Source organism: Oncorhynchus clarkii, chromosome 4 (genome assembly GCF_045791955.1).
Source record: "Oncorhynchus clarkii lewisi isolate Uvic-CL-2024 chromosome 4, UVic_Ocla_1.0, whole genome shotgun sequence".
Taxonomy (NCBI): domain Eukaryota; kingdom Metazoa; phylum Chordata; class Actinopteri; order Salmoniformes; family Salmonidae; genus Oncorhynchus; species Oncorhynchus clarkii.
In genome coordinates this window covers 7,858,083-7,877,872 of record NC_092150.1, presented here as the reverse complement: position 1 = coordinate 7,877,872, position 19,790 = coordinate 7,858,083, and the positions used below count along the sequence as shown (strand labels likewise).

Genomic DNA, 19,790 nt, shown 5'->3' with positions numbered 1-19,790 from the left:
AGTCTATAGAGTAAACTGCTTTAGACCAGGGCCTATAATGCTATATAGTACATTGTTTTAGACCAGGGCCCATAAGGCTATAGTGAACTGCTTTAGACCAGGTCCAATAAGGCTATATAGTACATTGTTTTAGACCAGGGCCCATAAGGCTATAGAGTGAACTACTTTAGACCAGGGCCCATAAGGCTATAGAGTGAACTGCTTTAGACGAGGTCCCATAAGGCTATATAGTACATTGTTTTAGACCAGGGCCCATAAGGCTATATAGTACATTGTTTTAGACCAGGGCCGATAAGGCTATATCGTGAACTGCTTTAGACTAGGGCCCATAATGCTATATATTACATTCTTTTAGACCAGGGCCCATAAGGCTATAGAGTTAACCTCTTTAGACCAGGGCCCATAAGGCTATATAGTAAATTGTTTTAGACCAGGGCCATAAGGCTATAGAGTGAACTTCTTTAGACCGGGGCCCATAAGGCTATATAGTACATTGTTTTAGATCAGGGCCCATAAGGCTATAGATTGAACTACTTTAGACCAGGGCCCATAAGGCTACAGAGTTAACGTCTTTAGAACAGGGCCCATAAGGCTATATAGTCAATTGTTTTAAACCAGGGCCATAAGGCTATAGAGTGAACTTTTTTAGATCAGGGCCCATAAGGCTATATAGTACATTGTTTTAGACCAGGGCCCATAAGGCTATATTGTGAACTGCTTTAGACCAGGGCCCATAAGGCTATATTTAGACCAGGGCCCATAAGGCTACATAGTACATTGTTTTAGACAAGGGCCCATAAGGCTAAAAAGTGAACGGCTTTAGAACAGGGCCCATAAGGCCATAGTGTGAACTGCTTTAGACCAGGGCCCATAATGCTATATTGTACATTGTTTTAGACCAAGGCCTATAAGGCTATATAGTAAATTGTTTTAGACCAGGGCCAATAAGGCTATATATTGAACTTCTTTAGACCGGGGCCCATAAGGCTATAGAGTGAACTTCTTTAGACCAGGGCCCATAAGGCTATAGAGTGAACTGCTTTAGACGAGGTCCCATAAGGCTATATAGTACATTGTTTTAGACCAGGGCCCATAAGGCTATATAGTACATTGTTTTAGACCAGGGCCCATAAGGCTATATCGTGAACTGCTTTAGACTAGGGCCCATAATGCTATATATTACATTCTTTTAGACCAGGGCCCATAAGGCTATAGAGTTAACCTCTTTAGACCAGGGCCCATAAGGCTATATAGTAAATTGTTTTAGACCAGGGCCATAAGGCTATAGAGTGAACTTCTTTAGACCGGGGCCCATAAGGCTATAGAGTGAACTTCTTTAGACCAGGGCCCATAAGCCTATAGAGTGAACTGCTTTAGACCAGGTCCCATAAGGTTATATAGTGAACTGCTTTAGACCAGGACCCATAAGTCTATATAGTGAACTGCTTTAGACCAGGGCCCATAATGCTATATAGTACATTGTTTTAGACCAGGGTCCATAAGGCTATAGTGAACTGCTTTAGACCAGGGCCCATAAGGCTATATAGTACATTGTTTTAGATCAGGGCCCATAAGGCTATAGATTGAACTACTTTAGACCAGGGCCCATAAGGCTACAGAGTTAACGTCTTTAGAACAGGGCCCATAAGGCTATATAGTCAATTGTTTTAAACCAGGGCCATAAGGCTATAGAGTGAACTTTTTTAGATCAGGGCCCATAAGGCTATATAGTACATTGTTTTAGACCAGGGCCCATAAGGCTATATTGTGAACTGCTTTAGACCAGGGCCCATAAGGCTATATAGTGAACTGCTTTAGACCAGGGCCCATAAGGCTACATAGTACATTGTTTTAGACAAGGGCCCATAAGGCTAAAAAGTGAACGGCTTTAGAACAGGGCCCATAAGGCCATAGTGTGAACTGCTTTAGACCAGGGCCCATAATGCTATATTGTACATTGTTTTAGACCAAGGCCTATAAGGCTATATAGTAAATTGTTTTAGACCAGGGCCCATAAGGCTATATAGTGAACTTCTTTAGACCGGGGCACATAAGGCTATAGAGTGAACTTCTTTTGACCAGGGCCCATAAGGCTATAGAGTGAACTGCTTTAGACCAGGGCCCATAAGTCTATAGAGTAAACTGCTTTAGACCAGGGCCTATAATGCTATATAGTACATTGTTTTAGACCAGGGCCCATAAGGCTATAGTGAACTGCTTTAGACCAGGTCCAATAAGGCTATATAGTACATTGTTTTAGACCAGGGCCCATAAGGCTATAGAGTGAACTACTTTAGACCAGGGCCCATAAGGCTATAGAGTGAACTGCTTTAGACCAGGGCCCATAAGGCTATATAGTGAACTTCTTTAGACCGGGACCCATAAGGCTATAGAGTGAACTTCTTTAGACCTGGGCCCATAAGGATATAGAGTGAACTGCTTTAGAAAAGGGCCCATAAGTCTATAGAGTAAACTGCTTCAGACCAGGGCCTATAATGCTATATAGTACATTGTTTTAGACCAGGGCCCATACGGCTATAGAGTGAACTTCTTTAGACCAGGGGCCATAAGGCTATATAGTACATTATTTTAGACCAGGGCCCATAAGGCTATAGAGTGAACTTCTTTAGAACAGGGCCCATAAGGCTATAGAGGGAACTGCTTTAGACCAGGTCCCATAGGGCTATATAGTGAACTGCTTTAGACAAGGGCCCATAAGGCTAAAAAGTGAACGGCTTTAGAACAGGGCCCATAAGGCTATAGAGTGAACTGCTTTAGATCAGGTTCCATAAGGCTATATAGTGAACTGCTTTAGACCAGGACCCATAAGGCTACATAGTGCATTGTTTTAGTCCAGTGCCCATAAGTAAATATAGTGAACTGCTTTAGACCAGGGCCCATAAGGCTATATAGTGAACTGCTTTAGACCAGGTCCCATAAGTCTATATAGTGAACTGCTTTAGACCAGGGCCCATAAGGCTATATAGTGAACTGCTTTAGACCAGGGCCCATAAGGCTATATAGTGAACTTCTTTAGACCGGGGCCCATAAGGCTATCGAGTGAACTGCTTTAGACCAGGGCCCATAATGCTATATTGTACATTGTTTTAGACCAGGGCCCATAAGGCTATATAGTTAACAGCTTTATATCAGGGCCCATAATGCTATATAGTACATTGTTTTAGACAAGGGCCCATAAGGCTAAAAAGTGAACGGCTTTAGAACAGGGCCCATAAGGCTATAGTGTGAACTGCTTTAGACCAGGGCCCATAATGCTATATTGTACATTGTTTTAGACCAGGGCCTATAATGCTATATAGTACATTGTTTTAGACCAGGGCCCATAAGGCTATAGTGAACTGCTTTAGACCAGGTCCAATAAGGCTATATAGTACATTTTTTAGACCAGGGTCCATAATGCTATAGAGTGAACTACTTTAGACCAGGGCCCATAAGGCTATAGAGTGAACTGCTTTAGACCAGGGCCCATAAGGCTATATAGTGAACTTCTTTAGACCGGGACCCATAAGGCTATAGAGTGAACTTCTTTAGACCTGGGCCCATAAGGATATAGAGTGAACTGCTTTAGAAAAGGGCCCATAAGTCTATAGAGTAAACTGCTTCAGACCAGGGCCCATACGGCTATAGAGTGAACTTCTTTAGACCAGGGGCCATAAGGCTATATAGTACATTATTTTAGACCAGGGCCCATAAGGCTATAGAGTGAACTTCTTTAGAACAGGGCCCATAGGGCTATATAGTGAACTGCTTTAGACAAGGGCCCATAAGGCTAAAAAGTGAACGGCTTTAGAACAGGGCCCATAAGGCTATAGAGTGAACTGCTTTAGATCAGGTTCCATAAGGCTATATAGTGAACTGCTTTAGACCAGGACCCATAAGGCTACATAGTGCATTGTTTTAGTCCAGTGCCCATAAGTAAATATAGTGAACTGCTTTAGACCAGGGCCCATAAGGCTATATAGTGAACTGCTTTAGAACAGGTCCCATAAGTCTATATAGTGAACTGCTTTAGACCAGGGCCCATAAAGCTATATAGTGAACTGCTTTAGACCAGGGCCCATAAGGCTATATAGTGAACTTCTTTAGACCGGGGCCCATAAGGCTATCGAGTGAACTGCTTTAGACCAGGGCCCATAATGCTATATTGTACATTGTTTTAGACCAGGGCCCATAAGGCTATATAGTTAACAGCTTTATACCAGGGCCCATAATGCTATATAGTACATTGTTTTAGACAAGGGCCCATAAGGCTAAAAAGTGAACGGCTTTAGAACAGGGCCCATAAGGCTATAGTTTGAACTGCTTTAGACCAGGGCCCATAATGCTATATTGTACATTGTTTTAGACCAGGGCCTATAATGCTATATAGTACATTGTTTTAGACCAGGGCCCATAAGGCTATAGTGAACTGCTTTAGACCAGGTCCAATAAGGCTATATAGTACATTGTTTTAGACCAGGGTCCATAATGCTATAGAGTGAACTACTTTAGACCAGGTCCCATAAGTCTATATAGTGAACTGCTTTAGACCAGGGCCCATAAAGCTATATAGTGAACTGCTTTAGACCAGGGCCCATAAGGCTATATAGTGAACTTCTTTAGACCGGGGCCCATAAGGCTATCGAGTGAACTGCTTTAGACCAGGGCCCATAATGCTATATTGTACATTGTTTTAGACCAGGGCCCATAAGGCTATATAGTTAACAGCTTTATACCAGGGCCCATAATGCTATATAGTACATTGTTTTAGACAAGGGCCCATAAGGCTAAAAAGTGAACGGCTTTAGAACAGGGCCCATAAGGCTATAGTGTGAACTGCTTTAGACCAGGGCCCATAATGCTATATTGTACATTGTTTTAGACCAGGGCCTATAATGCTATATAGTACATTGTTTTAGACCAGGGCCCATAAGGCTATAGTGAACTGCTTTAGACCAGGTCCAATAAGGCTATATAGTACATTGTTTTAGACCAGGGTCCATAATGCTATAGAGTGAACTACTTTAGACCAGGGCCCATAAGGCTATAGAGTGAACTGCTTTAGACCAGGGCCCATAAGGCTATATAGTGAACTTCTTTAGACCGGGACCCATAAGGCTATAGAGTGAACTTCTTTAGACCTAGGCCCATAAGGCTATAGAGTGAACTGCTTTAGAAAAGGGCCCATAAGTCTATAGAGCAAACTGCTTTAGACCAGGGCCTATAATGCTATATAGTACATTGTTTTAGACCAGGGCCCATAAGGCTATAGAGTGAACTACTTTAGAACAGGGCCCATAAGGCTATAGAGTGAACTGCTTTAGACCAGGTCCCATAAGGCTCTATCGTGAACTGCTTTAGACCAGGGCCGATTTCTCTATATAGTGAATTGCTTTAGCCCAGGGCCCATAATGCTATTTAGTATATTGTTTTAGACCAGGGCCCATAAGGCTATATATTACATTCTTTTAGACCAGGGCCCATAAGGCTATAGAGTTAACCTCTTTAGACCAGGGCCCATAAGGCTATATAGTAAATTGTTTTAGACCAGGGCCATAAGGCTATAGAGTGAACTTCTTTAGACCGGGGCCCATAAGGCTATAGAGTGAACTTCTTTAGACCAGGGCCCATAAGCCTATAGAGTGAACTGCTTTAGACCAGGTCCCATAAGGTTATATAGTGAACTGCTTTAGACCAGGACCCATAAGTCTATATAGTGAACTGCTTTAGACCAGGGCCCATAATGCTATATAGTACATTGTTTTAGACCAGGGTCCATAAGGCTATAGTGAACTGCTTTAGACCAGGGCCCATAAGGCTATATAGTACATTGTTTTAGATCAGGGCCCATAAGGCTATAGATTGAACTACTTTAGACCAGGGCCCATAAGGCTACAGAGTTAACGTCTTTAGAACAGGGCCCATAAGGCTATATAGTCAATTGTTTTAAACCAGGGCCATAAGGCTATAGAGTGAACTTTTTTAGATCAGGGCCCATAAGGCTATATAGTACATTGTTTTAGACCAGGGCCCATAAGGCTATATTGTGAACTGCTTTAGACCAGGGCCCATAAGGCTATATAGTGAACTGCTTTAGACCAGGGCCCATAAGGCTACATAGTACATTGTTTTAGACAAGGGCCCATAAGGCTAAAAAGTGAACGGCTTTAGAACAGGGCCCATAAGGCCATAGTGTGAACTGCTTTAGACCAGGGCCCATAATGCTATATTGTACATTGTTTTAGACCAAGGCCTATAAGGCTATATAGTAAATTGTTTTAGACCAGGGCCCATAAGGCTATATAGTGAACTTCTTTAGACCGGGGCCCATAAGGCTATAGAGTGAACTTCTTTTGACCAGGGCCCATAAGGCTATAGAGTGAACTGCTTTAGACCAGGGCCCATAAGTCTATAGAGTAAACTGCTTTAGACCAGGGTCTATAATGCTATATAGTACATTGTTTTAGACCAGGGCCCATAAGGCTATAGTGAACTGCTTTAGACCAGGTCCAATAAGGCTATATATTACATTGTTTTAGACCAGGGCCCATAAGGCTATAGAGTGAACTACTTTAGACCAGGGCCCATAAGGCTATAGAGTGAACTGCTTTAGACCAGGGCCCATAAGGCTATATAGTGAACTGCTTTAGACCAGGGCCCATAAGGCTATATAGTGAACTTCCAGGGCCTTATAGTGAACTAGACTATAGAGTGAACTACTGGGCCCATAAGGACTATAGAGTGAACTGCTTTAGAAAAGGGCCCATAAGTCTATAGAGTAAACTGCTTCAGACCAGGGCCCATACGGCTATAGAGTGAACTTCTTTAGACCAGGGGCCATAAGGCTATATAGTACATTATTTTAGACCAGGGCCCATAAGGCTATAGAGTGAACTTCTTTAGAACAGGGCCCAAAGGGCAGGAACTGCTTTAGACCAGGGCCCATAGGGCTATATAGTGAACGGCTTTAGAACAGGGCCCATAAGGCTATAGAGTGAACTGCTTTAGATCAGGGCCCATAAGGCTATATAGTGAACTGCTTTAGAACTGCAGGGACCCATAAGGCTACATAGTGCATTGTTTTAGTCCAGTGCCCATAAGTAAATATAGTGAACTGCTTTAGACCAGGGCCCATAAGGCTATATAGAGAACTGCTTTAGACCAGGTCCCATAAGTCTATATAGTGAACTGCTTTAGACCAGGGCCCATAAAGCTATATAGTGAACTGCTTTAGACCAGGGCCCATAAGGCTATATAGTGAACTTCTTTAGACCGGGGCCCATAAGGCTATCGAGTGAACTGCTTTAGACCAGGGCCCATAATGCTATATTGTACATTGTTTTAGACCAGGGCCCATAAGGCTATATAGTTAACAGCTTTATACCAGGGCCCATAATGCTATATAGTACATTGTTTTAGACAAGGGCCCATAAGGCTAAAAAGTGAACGGCTTTAGAACAGGGCCCATAAGGCTATAGTGTGAACTGCTTTAGACCAGGGCCCATAATGCTATATTGTACATTGTTTTAGACCAGGGCCTATAATGCTATATAGTACATTGTTTTAGACCAGGGCCCATAAGGCTATAGTGAACTGCTTTAGACCAGGTCCAATAAGGCTATATAGTACATTGTTTTAGACCAGGGTCCATAATGCTATAGAGTGAACTACTTTAGACCAGGGCCCATAAGGCTATAGAGTGAACTGCTTTAGACCAGGGCCCATAAGGCTATATAGTGAACTTCTTTAGACCGGGACCCATAAGGCTATAGAGTGAACTTCTTTAGACCTGGGCCCATAAGGCTATAGAGTGAACTGCTTTAGAAAAGGGCCCATAAGTCTATAGAGTAAACTGCTTTGGACCAGGGCCTATAATGCTATATAGTACATTGTTTTAGACCAGGGCCCATAAGGCTATAGTGAACTGCTTTAGACCAGGGCCCATAAGTCTATAGAGTAAACTGCTTTAGACCAGGGCCCATAAGGCTATATAGTACATTGTTTTAGACCAGGGCCCATAAGGCTATAGAGTGAACTAATTTAGAACAGGGCCCATAAGGCTATAGAGTGAACTGCTTTAGACCAGGTCCCATAAGGCTATATAGTGAACTGCTTTAGACCAGGGCCCAAAAAGTTATAAAGTACATTGTTTTAGACCAGGGCCCATAAGGCTATAGAGTGAACTTCTTTAAACTAGGGCCCATAAGGCTATAGAGTGAACTGCTTTAGACCAGGGCCCATAAGGCTATATAGTGAACTGCTTTAGACCAGGTCCCATAAGTCTATATAGTGAACTGCTTTAGACCAGGGCCCATAAAGCTATATAGTGAACTGCTTTAGACCAGGGCCCATAAGGCTATATAGTGAACTTCTTTAGACCGGGGCCCATAAGGCTATCGAGTGAACTGCTTTAGACCAGGGCCCATAATGCTATATTGTACATTGTTTTAGACCAGGGCCCATAAGGCTATATAGTTAACAGCTTTATACCAGGGCCCATAATGCTATATAGTACATTGTTTTAGACAAGGGCCCATAAGGCTAAAAAGTGAACGGCTTTAGAACAGGGCCCATAAGGCTATAGTGTGAACTGCTTTAGACCAGGGCCCATAATGCTATATTGTACATTGTTTTAGACCAGGGCCTATAATGCTATATAGTACATTGTTTTAGACCAGGGCCCATAAGGCTATAGTGAACTGCTTTAGACCAGGTCCAATAAGGCTATATAGTACATTGTTTTAGACCAGGGTCCATAATGCTATAGAGTGAACTACTTTAGACCAGGGCCCATAAGGCTATAGAGTGAACTGCTTTAGACCAGGGCCCATAAGGCTATATAGTGAACTTCTTTAGACCGGGACCCATAAGGCTATAGAGTGAACTTCTTTAGACCTGGGCCCATAAGGCTATATAGTGAACTTCTTTAGACCGGGACCCATAAGGCTCTATCGTGAACTGCTTTAGACCAGGGCCGATTTCTCTATATAGTGAATTGCTTTAGACCAGGGCCCATAATGCTATTTAGTATATTGTTTTAGACCAGGGCCCATAAGGCTATATAGCGAACTGCTTTAGACCAGGGCCCATAAGGCTATAGAGTGAACTGCTTTAGACCAGGGCCCATAAGGCTATATAGTGATATCTCTTTTATCTGTCCTCATCTCTCCTATCTGTCCTCATCTCTTCTACCATCTTTCCTCATCTCTGCTATCTGTCCTCATCTCTCCTATCTGTCTTCACCTCTATTATCTGTCCTCACCTCTCCCCTCTGTCCTCATCTCTCCTACCATCTGTCCTCATCTCTCCTACCATCTGTCATCATCTCTCCTATCTGTCCTCATCTCTCCTACCATCTGTCCTCATCTCTCCTATCTTTCCTCATCTCTCCTATCTGTCCTCATGTCTATTATCTGACCTCATCTCTATTATCTGTCCTCATCTCTATTATCTGTCCTCATCTCTCCTATCTGTCCTCATCTCTCCTATCATCTGTCATCTCTATTATCTGTCCTCACCTCTATTATCTGTCCTCATCTCTCCTATCTGTCCTCATCTCTATTATCTGTCCTCATCTCTCCTATCATCTGTCCTCACCTCTATTATCTGTCATCGTCTCTATTATCTGTCCTCATCTCTCCTATCATCTGTCATCACCTCTATTATCTGTCCTCATCACTCCTATCATCTGTCCTCATCTCTCCTATCTGTCCTCATCTCTCCTATATGTCCTCATCTCTCCTATATGTCCTCATCTCACCTATCTGTCCTCATCTCACCTATCTGTCCTCATCTCACCTATCTGTCCTCATCTCTCCTATCTGTCCTCATCTCACCTATCTGTCCTCATCTCACCTATCTGTCCTCATCTCACCTATCTGTCCTCATCTCACCTATCTGTCCTCATCTCTCCTATCTGTCCTCAACTCTATTATCTGTCCTCATCTCTATTATCTGTCCTTATCTCTCCTATCTGTCCTCATCTCTCCTATCTGTCCTCATCTCTCCTATCATCTGTCCTCATCTCTCCTATCTGTCCTCATCCCTCCTATCTGTCCTCATCTCTCCTAATATCTGTCCTCATCTCTATTATCTGTCCTCATCTCTCCTATCTGTCCTCATCTCTCCTATCTGTCCTCATCTCTCCTATCTGTCCTCGTCTCTCTTATCGGTCCTCATCTCTCCTATCTGTCCTCATCTCTATTATCTGTCCTCATCTCTACTATCTGTCCTCTTCTCTATTATCTGTCCGTATCTCTCCTATCTGTCCTCATCTCTCCTATCTGTCCTCATCTCTCCTATCTGTCCTCATCTCTCCTATCTGTCCTCATCTCTCCTATCTGTCCTCATGTCTATTATCTGTCCTCATCTCTCCTATCATCTGTCCTCATCTCTCTTATCTGTCCTTATCTCTCCTATCGTCCTCATCTCTCTTATCTGTCCTCATCTCTCCTATCTGTCCTCATCTCTATTATCTGTCCTCATCTCTACTATCTGTCCTCATCTCTATTATCTGTCCTCATCTCTATTATCTGTCCTCATCTCTATTATCTGTCCTCATCTCTATTATCTGTCCTCATCTCTATTATCTGTCCTCATCTCCATTATCTGTCCTCATCTCTATTATCTATGTCCTGCCACTGAGGTGAAAAAGAACTGAACTGGTAGCAGACAGATAGCTGACTAGGTATCCATGTTGCTTTCACCTACCCGGTGGCTTCAGATCATTGCAGATGAAGGAGAAGAGACAGAGCGTAGACCGTTGAGACATAATCCCCTGACTGTTCCCGGGCGAGTCATGAACAATACACAGAAGTAACAAGTTCAACACTATTCAAGATGATACTGAAAAGTAAAACACGAAGAACTGCTTTCCTTGCTGTTGTTTAAGTGCTACACAACAGTCCTATGACTCATGTAACATTTTCCACAAATGTCATCTACATTGAGCGCTGTTTGTTCTTTTTTCTCTATAGCACTTTGTGACACCTGCTGATATATAAAAAGAAAGTCTTTATAAATACATGTGACTAATTAACTTCATCCTTACTTAGAAACTTAACTTAGGAACCCAGTGGAAGGTGGTTAAGATCTTCATAGCCTGATTTACCAGTAGCCTATTTTCATACATCACCCAGTAGCTTACTACGCTCACAGTATCGTTGGCACCTCATATGACCACTAGGTTGTGCTGTTTTCAACATCAAGCCACGACAAGGAGACAGCTGGATGTTGAAAGATTACATATTTGACATTTTAGTAATTTAGCAGACGCTCTTATCGAGTGTGATTTAGTGCATTCATCTTAAGATAGTTAGGTGGGACAACCACATATCACAGGCATAGCAACTAAAAAAAAAATCTCATTAACGTAGCTATCAATAGAATCAGAGCTAGATGAATACAGGTAAAATATATGGTCCCTTATTGATGGTCACCTGTTAATTCCACTTCAATCAGTGTAGATGAAGGAGGAGGAGACAGGTTACTGAAGGATTGTTAAGCCTTGAGACATGGATTGTGTGTGTGTGCCATTCAGAGGGTGAATAGGCAAGACAAAAGATTGAAGTTCCTTTGAACAGGGTATGGTAGTAGGTACCAGGCGCACCGGTTTGAGTGTGTCATGAACTGCAATGCTGCTGGTTTATCATGCTCAACAGATCCCCGTGTGTATTAAGAATGGTCCACAACCCAAAGGACATTCAACCAACTTGACACAACTGTGGGAAACATTGGAGTCAACATGGGCCAGCATTCCTGTGGAACGCTTCAAACACTTTTTACAGTCCATGCCCTGACGAACTGAGACTGTTCTGAGGACAAAAGGGGGTGTCCAACTCAATATTAGGAAGGTGTTCTTAATGTTTGGTATACTCAGTATATATGCCTGTCTGCTGGTTGTGAAGGCATGTTTGTACGTATACAAATACACAAGCACATAGGAGTGTGTGTGTGTGGGTGTGCATGAGTGTGTGTGTGATTGATTCTTTGAACACAGGTGTAAACTGTAATACCAAGGTAAAGTTGCATTGCCAGTTCAAATGGACCACAGGTCATCAACTGAAACAAGCCATTCATTTTAAAGGTTTTTATTCCTAAAAATGACTTGGAATTGATCTTGATCCTGGGATTGATCCTGGGGTTGATCCTGGGATTGATCCTGGGGTTGATCCTGGGATTGATCCTGGGATTGATTTTGGGATTGATCCTGGGGTTGATCTTGATCTTGGGATTAATCTTGAGATTGATCTTGACCTTGGGATAGACTTTGGGATTGATTTGGGATAGCTTTACAAGTGTCAATCCGTACATACATAAAATAGGCCCTGTTTTTGCACTGCTTCCTCCGCTAGCTCCCATACACAGTGCCTTCAGAAAGTATCATTGACTTTCTCTGCATTTTGTTGTGTTACAGTCTGAATTAAACATTTATAAAAAATGCAGATATTTATTTCATCACTAGCCTACACACAATTCCCCATAATGTAAAAGTGGAATGATGTTTTTAGAAATGTTTACAAATGAAAAGGTGAAATGTCTTGAGTTAATAAGTATTCAACCCCTTTGTTAAGGCAAGCCTAAATAAGTTCTGGAGTAAACATTTGCTTAACAAGTCACATGAGTTGCATGGACTCACCCTGTGTGCAATAATAGTGTTTAACTTGATTTTTGAATGACTACCTCATCTCTGTACCCAACACATACAATTATCTGCATGGTCACTCAGTCGAGCAGTGAATTTCAAAAACAATTTAAACCACAAAGACCAGGGAGGTTTTCCAATGCCTCACAAATAAGTACACCTATTGGTAAATTGTAAAAAATAAATAAAAAATAAGTAGACATTGATCATGGTGAAGTTATTGATTACACTTTGGATGGTACATCTATACACCCAGTCACTACAAAGATGCAGGTGTCCTTCCTAACTCAGTTGCTGGAGAGGAAGGAAACCGCTCAGGGATTTCACCATGAGGTCAATGGTGACTTTAAAACAGTTAGTTTAATGGCTGTGATAGGAGAACTGAGGATGGATCAACAACATTGTAGTTACTCCACAACACTAAACTAATTGACAGAGTGAAAAGAAGGAAGCCTGTAAAGAATACAAACATTGCAAAACATGCATCCTGTTTGCAACAAGGCACTAAAATAAAACTGCAAAAAATGTGGCAAAGCAATTAACTTTATGTCCTGAATACAAAGTCTTAGGTTTGAGGCAAATCCAAAACAACACATCACTGAGTATCACTCTTCATATTTTCAAGCATGGTGATGGCTGCATCAAGTTATGGGTATGCTTGTTAAGGACTAGGGAGTTTTTTATAAATAAAAATAAATGGAGTAGAGCAGGGAAAATCCTAGAGGAAAACTTTCCAACAGACACTGGGAGACAAATTCCCTTTTCAGCAGGACAACAACCTAAAACACAAGGCCAAATATACACTGGAGTTGCTAACCAAGACGACATTGAATGGTACTGAGTGGCCTAGTAACTGTTTTGACTTAAATCTGCTTGAAAATCTATGGCAAGACTTGAAATGGCTGTCTAGCAATTATAAACAACCAACTTGACAGAGCTTGAATCATTTTAAAAATAACATTGTTCAAATATTGTACGATCCAGGTGTGCAAAGCTCTTAAGAGACTGACCCAGAAAGACTCACAACTGTAATCGCTGTTAAAAGGTGATTCTAACATGAAGTGATTTAGGGGACTGAATACTTATTTAAATTATATATTTCTGTATTTCATTTTCAATAAATGTGCTACATTTCTAGAAACAGGTTTTCCCTTTGTCATGATGTGGTTTTCTGTGTAGATGGGTGAGAAAAACAAATATATTTCATCCATTTTGAATTCAGGCTGTTACACAACAAAATGTGGAATAAGTGAATGGTTATGAATACATTCTGAAGGCCACTGTATAGATGTATATCATTGTCATATATAGAGATATATATATAGAGATCAACTGATACAGCATACAGCTGAGCAGTACGGTATCTATAAATGCTCTAAAGGTAATTACCCTTACTCTAATAAAGATGTCTTACTCAGTAAAATCTAAAGCTGCTAAGAGGGACTTGTATATATAAATATCAATATTGATTATTATTATTGCATAGGATAATAGCCATGCTACACACAATACACATACTCTAGCAATAGGGTTAGGATTGGGTGGAGTTCAGTTGCTTAGCTACTGAATGAAATTCATACAGATTTTTTTTTAATTCCCATTCTTTTTCAACACTTAAATGCATCTTATGAATGGATATCCTTCATATATCATTATATATGAAGGTGATTTCATAAAGATATACATACAGAACATGTAAAATATAGGAATTATCAATCAAAGTCAAAAGACAGGGGGACATTGTAAAGTCCTCATTAAAATGTAAACCAAATCTAATCTGATGAAATGTTAAACAAGTTACCAACTTATAAAATAGTATGCAGCAGAATGATAAACTGTACAGATTTACTGTCATACCAGATTACGATCTCTGGCGATTTTTCTTTTACATTGCAAAGTCTTTAGATTCTCATAGTCAACACAAATAAATAATGATTATCTATCAACATGAAGCCACTCTCAAAGTCAACAAAACCAGGCCAGCATCTCAAAGTCAACAAAACCAGGCCAGCATCTCAAAGTCAACAAAACCAGGCCAGCATCTCAAAGGGCACCCTATTCCTCCCTATGGGAACCTATTCCTCCATATGTGAACCTATTCCTCCATATGGGAACCTATTCCTCCATATGGGAACCTATTCCTCCCTATGGGAACCTATTCCTCCCTATGGGAACCTATTCCTCCCTATGGGAACCTATTCCTCCCTATGGGAACCTATTCCTTATATACTCTTAGAAAAAAGGGTTCCAAAAGGATTCTTCGGCTGTCCACCATAGTAGAACTCTTTTTGGTTCCAGGTAGAACACTTTTTGGTTCCAGGTAGAACACTTTTTGGTGCCAGGTAGAACTCTTTCGGGATCCATGAACCAAAAGGGTTCTACCTCGAACCAAAAAGGGTTCTTCAAAGGGTTCTCCTATGGGGACAGCCGAAGAACCCTTTTAGGTTCTAGATAGCCCCGTTTTTCTCTAAAAGTCTATCCCTCAAATTCATCAAATAAATGATCCCATTATTCCCCTGTAATCATGGACTGATTTAGACCTGGGACATCAGGTGGGTGTAAATCATTATCATGTAGAACAGAAAACCAGCAGTGCTCCGGACCTCATAGGGTCAGAATACCCCTGTCCTATACAGTAGGGTTAGAATACCCCTGTCCTATACAGTAGGGTCAGAATACCCCTGTCCTATACAGTAGGGTCAGAATACCCCTGTCCTATACAGTAGGGTCAGAATACCCCTGTCCTATACAGTAGGGTCAGAATACCCCTGCCCTACAGTAGGGTCAGAATACCCCTGTCCTACAGTAGGGTCAGAATACCCCTGTCCTATACAGTAGGGTCAGAATACCCCTGCCCTATACAGTAGGGTCAGAATACCCCTGCCCTATAAAGTAGGGTCAGAATACCCCTGTCCTATACAGTAGGGTCAGAATACCCCTGCCCTATACAGTAGGGTCAGAATACCCCTGCCCTACAGTAGGGTCAGAATACCCCTGTCCTATACAGTAGGGTCAGAATACCCCTGTCCTATACAGTAGGGTCAAAATACCCCTGTCCTATACAGTAGGGTCAAAATACCCCTGACCTATACAGTGCACTACCCTGTGAGCCCTGGTCAAGAGTAGATCACTATATAGGGACTAGGGTGCCATTTTGGATTTGAGACCCAGGCCCCAGGTCAAAAAGTAGTGCACTGTATATAGACTAAGGTGCCCTTTGAGACGGAGAGGAAAAAAGTCATGTCATGTCAACACCAAACAGAAGATTAGAATACCTTGCATGCGTTACTTCAGAATTAGTATTAAAAAAAATAGAAAATGACAAGAATCTGATAAGAATAAATAATAAATAAATAAACAGCAACAATCAATAACTGCATGCAGCCACAATGGTTATAATGCTTCCATAGACACTTCGTAAACCATTCATAATGTTATGGGGATCACATTCATTGATCACCTTCTTCACCCCCATCACACGATAAACAGATAATCAAATCAGAAGGCATGCCTCATCATACAATACAGACATTTACAGTAGCTCCTCCTCCTCTTCCTCCTCCTCATTAACACATTGCTATGGATCCCTCTCCTGGTTACCTTCATATGGTCAATACATGTATAATATGTTATTATCTGTGGGGAAAAAAAGTGGAAGGAAATTATTAGTGTGTTCTATTGTGCTTTGTTTGTACTGGCATCAGGGTTGGGGACGAATTCCATTTCCCTTTAAGTCAATTTAGTATACTTCCTGGATTTATTTAAATTTAGTTTACTTCCTGGATTTATTTAAATGTGGTTTACTTCCTGGATTTATTTAAATTGAGTTTACTTCCTGGATTTATTTAAATTTAGTTTACTTCCTGGATTCATTTAAATGGGTTTGACCCCAACCCTGGCTGTTACACACCACTTGCAGATTACATGTCACGTCACGATATGTGTCTGTATGTCTGTAGCATTGACAGGAAGATATACGATGACAAGTTATTGATAAAGTAGGATAAACTTTTTAGCAATATTGATTTCCTGCACAACATGTGATTGACTGTCTGTGGTGATTGACAGGTTGCTGCTACATGAAGTAAATGACAACAACATGAATTTGGGAAAACAAAATGGCTGCCAGCTCATTTCTTTTCTCTGTGTTTTGACCAGACAACTCTGGCATTGACTTCAAGAGAGGATAAATACTCACTAATAATGAGACATCAATCTGCTCAGTTTGTGTTCCTCTGACGAAGGTTCTTGTCTTTGTGGTTGTTGGTGGAGTTAGTTTTCCTGTAATAGGATACACACAGACTGAGTTAGACTGGGTTACCATCAAAACAAAGCTAACACACTAATAATACACCTGATCACTGATCATTGGTCAAAAACTTTACATCTACTTAGCAGTAAAACAAGGTTTGTAGAATATACTGTATGCATGACTTGAAGGCAATGTACCCCAGGGTTCCTGTCAATTAGGAACATTTTGAATTGGAAGATCAATTTCAGTTTTACAAAATATAATTGAGCCCAACTCTAGTGTACAGCAACAGAAACAACACAAAAACACTGGAGCAAAACATAGACCTCTAAATCAAGAAATGATTGTAACATGGATGCACTTACATGGGTCCAGCTGGTTCGTCATCTGATGCACAAAGGGAAAATATGAAGAAACGAAGACAAAAAAACAACAACTTTGTTTTAGATTATCAGCTGAAAATATCTTGCATGAAGAAAATGGTGCATGCTGGTGGTGAACTGTTTGGGTAGAAAGTACAGTATTCCTTTACGAAGCAACGTGTTACAGTGGTAATATGAATGACTGTAACACATTGTCTGGTTGGAGGCTTGGTTAAATGACGTTCATAGACAGTTTTGTGTGTTACACAATTCCATGATTTTGGAATTTAACTTAGTTCCACTAGTTCCATAAATTGATACAATTTAAGTTCCACTAGTTCCATAAATTGATACAATTAAGTTCCACTAGTTCCATAAATTGATACAATTAAGTTCCACTAGTTCCATAAATTGATACAATTAAGTTCCACTAGTTCCATAAATTGATTTAATTAAGTTCCATAAATTCCATAAGTGAATGAACTAAACTTGAGCTCAAAACCATGCTGATGGGATGGAATCGCAGGTGAAGAAGTTAAATAGTGTATTGGCCCTATGCTGAATGGAAGCCATCTTTAAACTTAACAGGGAAGGACACTCACAGTCACAATCACACCAAATGCAGTCAAAAAGAGCCACAAAACCCACATGAGATGAGAAAGTGATTATGAATTTCAAGCAGAAGTTTCAATTCCTTTTCATTACAAATATACATGCAAAGACAGACAAGCTGCGCACCAAAAGGTCTATTCACTCACTGCATTGAAATTGACCAACACAAAGTTAACAACTTTAGTCCTGTGTGGCTCAGTTGATAGAGGATGGTGCTTGCAATGCCAGGGTTGTGAGTTCAATTCCCGCTGAGGCCACCCATACTAAAAATGTATGCAGGACTGTAAGCTGCTTTTGATAAAAGTGTCTGTTTAATGGCATATATTATATTAATGGACTCCTTACAAAAGCCTATTATGCTACTAGCATCAAATAGGGAATAGAATAATTGAAAACTGATGACCTTGAAGGTGACCTTGGCACGACATACTATTTTGTTGTTGTTTAATACAAGCTGTCTGACTGTGAACGTCCATAGAGAAGTAGCCTAAGCAGTAAGGTAAGAGACATTCTAATTTAAGGTTCTATAGAAAACCCAGCTAACAAAACTGGTTATACGAAACAGATAACAACCAAAATATGACGTCTCGATGACGTGTTGGTGCCGTCGTGAAGAAAAAAAAACAACATCTTTACAGTCACGGTTTGATTGTAAACTGGTAATATGACATCCTCTCAACCAGAAAATCTGTTTTAAAACCAGAAAATGACGTCTGTTTGACATCACGTGCCAAATCTTGCCCACTGGGGATAGATGAATGTACAGAATGTTGTGTGGATGTAGCCTGGGGTCAGATCTGTTTGTGCTGTCTTGCCAACTCCTATGGTCGTTGTTTGGCATGACAACAACCACAGGAGTAAGCTACTGATCACAGCACAAACTGATCAGGCTAGCTTGGATGGTTTGGACATAAGCTTAGATGCTGATTGAATCTCAAGAGACATGCAGTCTGTCACTTACCAAACATAGGTTGTGTTATGCAATTCGGGAAAGAGGGGGAAAAATATTACACAGTAATACCCTGCCAACATTTATTAACTAAGGGTTGTGTGTGTGTGTGTGTGTGTGTGTGTGTGTGTGTGTGTGTGTGTGTGTGTGTGTGTTTTGCCCAACAAAAGGCCAAAGGCAGAAACAACTTTGATCTGTCGTAATGGCCAGGTACAGTATATGATCTGATTAATGTGGTATTTATTTTCCTGACACAAGACCAAGCCAGTTGATCAGAATGGATCAGAAATTGCAGTCTGTCTAGACAGAAAAATACTTTGAAGTCAGATTTTGCAGGTCAGCAGACATCTGCTCTGTCGTTACCTGACACTATACTGGCTACACCTGTACTTAATAATTCAGTCTGAGTAGCTTCACCCAACAGGCGGACACACACACACACACACACGACACTGTTGCTGTAGGACACACCTTGTCAGGACAATCTAACAGATTGAATATTCATGGGTAATTTGATTAGGCCAGCTGGGACGTTGTTAGCAAGGATGTAGTGGTAACAATTTGGAGGGTAAACCCTGAACATCGTGGGTTAACAGGAAGGTAGGCCCTGAACACCGTGGGTTAACAGGAAGGTAGACCCTGAACACTGTGGGTTAACAGGAGGGTAAACCGTGAACACCGTGGGTAAATAGGAGGGTAAACCCTGAACACTGTGGGTTAACAGGAAGGTAGACCCTGAACACCGTGGGTAAATAGGAGGGTAAACCCTGAACACTGTGGGTTAACAGGAGGGTAAACCCTGAACACCGTGGGTTAACAGAAGGGTAAACCCTGAACACCGTGGGTAAATAGGAGGGTAAACCCTGAACACTGTGGGTTAACAGGAGGGTAAACCCTGAACACTGTGGGTTAACAGGATGGTAAACCCTGAACACCATGGGTAAATAGGAGGGTAAACCCTGAACACTGTAG

The 19,790-nt window shown here is 41.2% G+C and overlaps 1 protein-coding gene across 2 annotated transcripts in view; it reads right to left on the bottom strand.

The window, feature by feature from the left end:
- Nucleotides 1–12,077: 12,077 nt before the first annotated feature.
- The window catches only part of LOC139406365 (neuroplastin-like), a 56,177-nt gene continuing 48,464 nt past the window's right edge, over nucleotides 12,078–19,790 (bottom strand). Inside the window, exons 6-9 of one of the 2 annotated variants that reach the window (XR_011633982.1) lie at nucleotides 17,261–17,282; nucleotides 16,842–16,924; nucleotides 15,437–16,279; nucleotides 12,078–15,382 (exon numbers count right to left, since the gene is read on the bottom strand). Coding sequence is in view for 1 of the 2 variants with exons in the window: in XM_071148890.1 (XP_071004991.1) it covers nucleotides 16,864–16,924; nucleotides 17,261–17,282 (83 nt within the window). In the remaining variant the exon portion in view is untranslated. Of the gene's footprint in view, nucleotides 15,383–15,436; nucleotides 16,280–16,841; nucleotides 16,925–17,260; nucleotides 17,283–19,790 lie in introns of those variants that run through there. The other variant, XM_071148890.1, reaches the window with a different exon arrangement.